This window comes from Protomyctophum bolini, assembly GCF_963924005.1.
Source record: "Protomyctophum bolini genome assembly, chromosome: 19".
Classification (NCBI taxonomy): domain Eukaryota; kingdom Metazoa; phylum Chordata; class Actinopteri; order Myctophiformes; family Myctophidae; genus Protomyctophum; species Protomyctophum bolini.
The window spans coordinates 17,371,131-17,379,947 of record NC_137880.1 but is presented as its reverse complement, the minus strand read 5'-3'; the positions used below and the strand labels follow the sequence as shown (position 1 = coordinate 17,379,947).

Below are 8,817 nucleotides of genomic sequence, written 5' to 3'. Positions count from 1 at the left end.
GAGTTAAATGAACACGGTGTACAGTTTTACTCTTCCACATGTTGCCACAAGCCTGTAACTTGATGAAGACAAATGAAGGGTCATATTGCTCACGGACAAGTCAGAGTCCAGACTCCAGAGATGGACCATTAAGGCTTTACATCCGAGAGATTGAAGACAGATCATGCTTTGCGGTCCTGCACGGAAATGCTCAAAGAGCGCTGAAGGCCACACAGGTTATCTCCGTCCTTGGCTGCAGCCGCAACACCTGAAGTCATCATTGCACCCGAAATGGAATCAAGAATGATGCCTAACCCATGTCTCTGTCTTGTGGGCATACTGTAGGCTCCTCTGCTGAAACCCTGACAGCAGTTGTGGTGCAATGAAGACAGATGAGCCATAATGTGGAATGATTTGGGAGGAGTGGAAGGGTGGGGGTTGTGGGGGGGGGCATCTCTCAAGTGGCCAACGGTAGAAGGACCATTGAGGGCATGGAGCGGCTTGATGTCCTTGGCCGACAGGACTGACTATGGGCTCTGCAGGTGGGACGGACCCTTCTGACTGATTGACAAGGGAAAAACAAGATGGGCTGCCAATGTTTTTCATCTCCCATTCTGGGCCATGCAAAAAAAAAGATGGATGGCACCGCCTTTTCTTTCCTGGACTGTACGGTTTGGGTGGATCAATAGTCTGAGAGCTTGCAGCAACCCCAGATAAGGAAGGGTGTTTTGTGAACGTCAAGCTGCTCGTACTGCAGAGTGATAGTCAGACCTGCACCTCCCAGGGTTCCTTCTGAAGCCCCTGAGACTGCCTCTGTCATTACACATGGAAGCCATCCCTCCGTTAAATTACTCCCCATTTAGATTATAATGTACGATTTATACCACTTCAGTAAGGAATCATGAATGGATGAAATTGAAATATATATTTATTGAATATAAAATGAGCAATATATTTATTATGGTTTGGTGATGAATTGGATCTGCTTTTTAGGTACTCTGATCAAGCGCATTAGTCCCAACCATAGGGACTCCGAATCCCCTGTACCCAAACAGCTGAACCAAAACGACAGGTGGTAGCTGGGGTGGAGGGTGAGCAGCAAAAGTTTAAGCAGACAGCAGCGCAGCAGAATCAGTGTGCAGCAGCATGCAAGCAAGCAGGATGAGCAGTGCAAACTTCAAGTTTAAATAGCCGGAATGAAGATGGAATGAATGTGTGATTGATTGGATGAGTGAATCATATGAATGAGAGCGTGATGCTGAGGCGGCCCAATGAACGACCGGCAGCAACTGCACTGAGTTTCCTGACTGGACTTGCTTTGCGCATGTCTGTGACAGGCACGACGCTCGATTCATTTGAAATTAGCCGATCGGTAACGGTTTGACACATTTTGAAAAGATATGGAATTGTACGTATATTTTGATGCCAATACTTTTGTACTTTTACTCTTTTTTGGAATAGAGGTCTTTAACCTTTACTTAAGTAAAAGATCTGAGGACTTCTTCCACAACTGCCTCTCTCTCTCTCTCTCTCTCTCTCTTCTACCTGGTCTTTATTTATATTCTGTTTGTTTTATAATACTTTTGTTTTTGATTTAGACTTTTAATAGCAATCTGTTGGCTGAGTGGCATTACTTGAGCAGTCATGCAAGTAATAGAGTTACCCCAGTATTTACATAAATACATTATAGTGTGGTTGGTACAACAGCAATAGCCAGTCTACAAGCTCAAAACGCTTTGAGGACACAACACATTGTGAGATTGTAGATCGGCTATTTTCGACACACAACACCATCGCACAGCAAAGCATAAATCAGGCTATACGGCATAATGTGATGATGCAGAAAGTAATTTCCTTCCTGGAATTGTATTTTCATATGTAGTGGTTTCAATAGAAACTCGCTCATTCGAGCAGAAAGAGACTAGACATTGGGTCATTGAGTGTTCTGATAACCTGCATGCCTCCATCTTGCTGCGTTTTCAACAGCGGATAGTGAACTGCTAACCTGGCGAAAGATACTTGAACTTTGACACAGACGTAGTGAGAAGAGCATATCTTTGTGGCACTGTGAGGCCATTTAAACTTGCTGACTGGCCTTATTTTACTGTAATGTCCTGAGCGACTTTAATAAATCAATTATATTAAATGAAATATATGTGTCATGTTCATTTAATAGCATATTGGACACTGTTAGTGTTATATTTAGGTGTCATAACATAATCCATAACACGGATTAATACTATTGGAACACATCAGGGCCATGGATGGATGGGGTTTCATTTTAATTCATTACTCCATATCAATCTCAAAAGGGCAGAAACGGGGTGCAAGCAGCAGTCAATGGGATGACTTATATTTAGACATCTTTAAGTGTCTCATTTCTGCAGAGCGTAGGAAGGTATTAAGTCAATACAGTACGTGCTTGGGCTGGTGTGAGTGTACACTGTATAGCTTACTGTTAAATGGGCATGATATCATCCCAAATACTGTCAATTATCTGTTGCATCTGTATGTGATCGAGGACCTGGAAGTACTGATTGTCTTCCTTCTTTTGTTGTGTGGTTAAAATGTTTTCACTCATGAAATTAGTTTGATTAAAAATATAATATCCTCAAAACAATGAATTGAATGGCCTACTTTATTTACAGACGGATCACAACTATGAGTGAGACAAGCAATGGAGGATGAGGGGCATGCACGTACCACGATGTGGGGACGCACACATCCACTCCTAAAGGAGGATGAGGGGCATGCATGTACCACGATGTGGGGACGCACACATCCACTCCTAAAGGAGGATGAGGGGCATGCACGTACCACGATGTGGGGACGCACACATCCACTCCTAAAGGAGGATGAGGGGCATGCACGTACCACGATGTGGGGACACACACATCCACTCCTAATGGAGGATGAGGGGCATGCACGTACCACGATGTGGGGACGCACACATCCACTCCTAAAGGAGGATGAGGGGCATGCACGTACCACGATGTGGACACACACATCCACTCCTAATGGAGGATGAGGGGCATGCACGTACCACGATGTGGGGACGCACACATCCACTCCTAATGGAGGATGAGGGGCATGCACGTACCACGATGTGGGGACGCACACATCCACTCCTAATGGAGGATGAGGGGCATGCACGTACCACGATGTGGACACACACATCCACTCCTAATGGAGGATGAGGGGCATGCACGTACCACGATGTGGGGACGCACACACATCCACTCCTAAAGGAGGATGAGGGGCATGCACGTACCACGATGTGGACACGCACACATCCACTCCTAATGGAGGATGAGGGGCATGCACGTACCACGATGTGGACACACACACATCCACTCCTAATGGAGGATGAGGGGCATGCACGTACCACGATGTGGACACGCACACATCCACTCCTAAAGGAGGATGAGGGGCATGCACGTACCACGATGTGGGGACGCACACATCCACTCCTAAAGGTCACCCATGTCGGTATGCGCACACACACACACACACACACACACACACACACACACACACACACACACACACGCACACAGAGAACAAACCGCACCCTTGAATTGATCAAATACACACCACTGTATTATGTAATGCAAAGGAGGGACATATCATCCCCCTATGAGTACGGACTACTCCCCACTCAAAACAAAGCAAACTCACACCATCCCCACTAAAATAACAATAACTCACTAAAAGAAAAAAATACTGTGGGCAAAACAGCTGTCTGGAAACTATAAACGAAAACTATAAAAGAAATCAGGTAAGCTACAGTACATAACAGTATACTGTAAATAAACCAAATATACCCAACATGCAAAACCCATACCGACACTTGCCAAACAGCACAACTTCTCAGACAAGAAATGCCACTGTGTGGCTTGGCTTCATGCTAAGGCCAACTCAAGGCGGCCAAAAGGGGATGGGGCTTGCCTATAATACATTTCTCATTTCATTTACAGAGTAAAAGCGGCCATGTCTTCCCGGCCCCCCAAGCCATATATTTTTGAAGGAATCTCGGTGCTGATTGTGTTAAAGAACTATAGTCCTTAATTTCTGTTTCCCCTACTGTAACTCACACTACACTGATATTGGTTATATCTATCAACTTTAGTTGTACTGCAGAACGTATACCAAAAAACGAACAACTGTACTACTGTATATGGCAGAATCAAAAGGCAGAATCTACTACATTTGTTTCAGCCAATAGCCTACTACTTCTTTCTGACCGAGCAATATGTCATGCCCAGGTAACTAAATAAAACCAAAAAGAGAAATCCTACTTTTGGATGCACATCTTAATTTATGTTGCAAGAATAAGCTGCTGTAAAATTTCTCAGTCGAGTCCCCAGAGAGATTGCTTGGAAAATGATTCTATGCTTTCTTCAGCATTCAGGAAGAAGCCAATTGTTTAGTGACAGGTTTATTGAGTGATACAGCTTTTCTGTTCAAATATGCAAAGTACGTTCTCCTTTGCATTTTTAAAATAGACAGCTGTGGCAGCTTCATAAAGTATTATCCATTAAATAATGCATGGGCTGGCTGATCATTTGTATCCTATTCATTAAAACGGTCAATGATAGTTCATTAATTCTAGATGTAGCATAGCAGCAGAAAAAAGAATACAGGTCAAATAAATAGATTTACTTAAGTACTGTATTTAAGTACAATGTTGATGTATTTGTACTTTATTCCAATACTTTTACTTCTACTCCACTACATCACAAATCCAAATATTGTAATTTTACTCCACTACATTAATTTGAAAACTAGTTACTTTGTAAATTTGTATTATAATTTAAAAAACATGCGTTAAAGGAACACTTCACCACTTTTCAACCTATCTTCATATATAATAGGTTCTCACTAATATTCATGATAAAATGGCACAATTATTTTCTACTCAGTTTGTGTCTCATAGGAGGGCTGCAGTTCAGAAACCCGTCCACCAGTAACATCATCGTTAGGCGTTGTAAAGATTTATTTACAAAAATGTTTAGATTTTTGTAAATAAATACAATAGAACGATCTGGCTTCCATTTTCGCATTGCAACTTTTCAGGACTAGAAAGCCAGCAGTTTCTATTAGCTTGGATTCCCCATCGATGAGGTCACTGGTGGACGGGTTTCTGAACTGTCCACAGCCCCTCCTATGAGACACAGACCGAGTAGAAAGAAATTGTGCCATTTTATCATGATTATTAGTGAGGACCTATTATATGAAGATCGGTTGAAAAGTGGTGAAGTGTTAACCACTTCAGCCCTGTATACATTTCGGCCATATAAAGCTCACAATGCTTCGTAGATCTGCTATTTTCAAAATATTTTTATACATTTGAAAACTTGAAATATGACATTCTGTATCATGAGTACTTTTACTTTTGGTACTTAAACCCATTTTTGGAGGGAACCCCTTTTGGTGTTTTAAACATTATGTTATAATTTAGCTATTGAAAAATAGCAGATCTACAAGCAGATCTACAAGCTCAAGCTACGAGCTTGTAGGTCTGCTATTTTTGAAAAATCTTAAAAATGTGTATGGCGCAAATCTTTGAATATAAATTCTTTCAAAGTGAATGTTTTTAACTCAGGTCTAAATGAGTCCAGCAGGGCTCCTGTTTTCACACAATTGAAGATCTACAACTTTGTAGATTTGCTATTATTTATCTGAATATTGGCCCCAGAATTGGACACCAATAGGGTTCCTGTGGTCAAAGATAGAAATTAAACACGAGTTGCTTCAATATTGTGTGCTGTCATGTTTGGCACATCACGTTCCACGCCGCTGGGTCTCGCCCATGCGTCCCTCAAGAGTTATTGGCGTCTAACGATATTAGAGAGAAATACGGCTCAGAGAATTGGTTGTGGGGCGACAGAGTGTGACAATCAAGATCCATTTCCCTGCACTGTGGCCTTGTTTACCAAGTAGCCTCGCACCGAAGCCCGGTGTTGTCTATATAGTCACGACCTCGTGAAAAATGACAACGAGAACCTTGTGTGGTCCATCGCTGTGTCTCCCGGACAGTAAAACATGGCTGATTTATCCCTTTCCATTTTGGGTGAGAGAGCCTCAAACGCGTATAAAACTGATTCATACGCGAGAGGAAAATGCTTCAGGGTTCTTCACACGCAGTGTTTTGGACCGCCGTTGGTCAGTCCGCATGCCAACCACTTTGACAGGGGATCTTTCCTGTATTTGAGCAAACAAACACAAAAATCTGTGGCTAGAGATGCAGATTTAATAGATTAAATATAATGGTGAGTTGCAGTAATGATATTATATTGTCACACACACACATACACACACACACACACACACACACACACACACACACACACACACACACACACACACACACACACACACACAGTCACCCCCTTTGTTCGCTCAGGACAATGGAACCGATATGAAGAGTCATTCACAAGTAAACTAATCAAGAATTAAACTACAATGATGATCATTGATTAACTCAGGGACGACATTTGCATAAGGTTGTAGCTAGAGGCAGCTATAGGGGCCCAAAAGGGGCAAGGCCAATTCAATTGAAACACACATATATACTCATAGAATCCCTGTCTCATTTCATTACCTTTTCTCACCACACCCAGGGGAGCTCCAAAGCATTTAAACTTCTACTTCTAGACTAGACCCGCTGACCCTGCAGGTAATTTACCACAGAGACAATCCATTTCATAACTTGGAGCAGCCGTGCCCATCTACAGCCCTCGCCAGAACCATCCAAAGACCTTTGGGTGACGAGCATCTGAGTGGACAGCAGCCATCTGCACGGAGGAGATCCCAGGACTTAGGACGACTCAGGTCAGTTCACCTCCCAATCTTGTATGTGTCTTTGATATTTAAAAACTATTTTATGATTTATATTCATCTCGACTACAAGACAGACAGACAGACAGACAGACAGACAGACAATTTCTACTGATGTAATATAAGAAAAGGCAGATTATGAGAAGTTCAAAAAATATTACTGTTATTATGAATGCCACAACCACTATAGTACAAACACTACTATTAGTATAACTACTACTATTATATATTCATAATGTTATTTTGTCACTGTGTGCCACTGTGTGGCTTGGCTTCATGCTAAGGCCAACTCAAGGCGGCCAAAAGGGGATTGCCTATAATACATTTCTCATTTCATTTCATTTACAGAGTAAAAGCGACCATGTCTTCCCGGTATAACAGCATCAGAGAACATTCCAGATCAGGTCTGGCCTCGTCGGTGAGCTCTGAGGTCCTCTGCACCGCACACGGTGAAAAGCTCGATCTCTTCTGTCTGGACGACCAACAGCCAAGGTGTGTCGTGTGTCGCAATTCCGACAAACACGCTGGACACAAGTTCTTACCCGTGGACGAAGCGTGGGAACGCTGCAAACAGAAGGTCCAGGAATCACTGGAGCCTTTAAAGGAGAACTTGGAGGTCTTTGATCAAATTAAAACAGATTACGACAAAACAGAAAACCACATCAAGGTTCAGGCCAGGAACACAGAGACGCAGATTAAGGAACAGTTTGAGAATATTCGTCGGTTCCTACAGGAGGAAGAGGAGGCCAGCATCGCCGCTCTGCGGGAGGAAGTGGCTCAGAAGAGTCAGGAGATCAAAGAGAGGATTGAGGGTCTGCGCACAGAAATGGAAACCCTCTCCAACACAATCCAAGGTGCTGAGGACCAGCTGAGAGACGAGTCAGACGACCATGTCTCATTCCTGCAGAACTACAAGACCACGATGGAGGGAGTCCAGCTCAACCTGCAGGAGCCACAGCCACTCTCAGGAGCGCTGATAGACGAGGCCAAACACCTGAAGAACCTGACCTTCAGAATCTGGGACAATATGAAGGACATTGTCTCCTACACTCCTGTCATCCTGGACCCCAACACTGCTAGTTCATATCTCATGCTGTCTGATGACCTGACCAGTGTCAGACGTGTAGGAGAGAAACAGCCGCGTCCTGACAACCCAGAGAGGCGTAACTGGTGCAGCGTCCTGGGATCTGAGGGCTTTAACTCTGGGTCTCACAGCTGGGATGTTGAAGTTGGGGACAATATATCATGGGAAGTAGGTGTGTGTGTGGAGTCTTTCCAGAGAAGGATTGGATACTGGTTTATAGACTTGCGTGGGGATGAATACACAGCAGTCTCCTTATCAGGGCCTGATAGGGAGGAGACTGTTCTCTCAGTGAATCAAAAACCCTGCAGGATCAGAGTCCAGCTGGACTGGGACAGAAGACAGCTGTCTTTCTCTGATGCTGATTCTAACACACACCTACACACCTTCACACACACTTTCACTGACACACTGTTTCCCTTCATTTGGACTGTTGATGATGGTGGTATGTCTCTGAAGATGTTACCAGGGAAGATCTGTGTCACTCTGGAAAACCACAGTTAGAACGTCTAGTGTCCAATAAACGTCTACTGAATATGTTGATCTATTGATCAGGGGGTCTCCATGGTAATCAAAAGAGATTGGTTTAAATGATGACAAATTAATTGTTATTTTGAATTACATGTGATTATTTAATTAATGTATCATCAGTTTTGAATTGCTTAGACAGACAGACAGACACAGACAGACAATGCTTTGGTGGAGAGTTAAACACATAAAATGATTCCTGTTAACATTGTAGTGTATAAACGATCAGTTTTATATTGTGTTTGTCATATGTGGTTCATTTGAATTATAATGCTTCTAAAGTGACAGTGATGATGTCTCTTAATGTGTATTTGATCTTATTAAAGATGGCGAGAGTAAAGTGAGTCAGATGCGTGTTTGTAACAGTCAGCATTCAGCAGATCATACAC

General features: G+C 43.0%; 1 protein-coding gene across 1 annotated transcript; it reads left to right on the top strand.

Moving 5' to 3' along the window:
* Window positions 1–7,180: 7,180 nt before the first annotated feature.
* LOC308334590 (E3 ubiquitin-protein ligase TRIM35-like) lies at window positions 7,181–8,404 on the top strand (the record flags this gene model as incomplete). Its single annotated transcript, XM_080791393.1, has 1 exon — window positions 7,181–8,404. One exon carries the CDS (start codon window positions 7,181–7,183, stop codon window positions 8,402–8,404), a length of 1,224 nt encoding a protein of 407 aa, XP_080647519.1.
* Window positions 8,405–8,817: the final 413 nt, after the last annotated feature.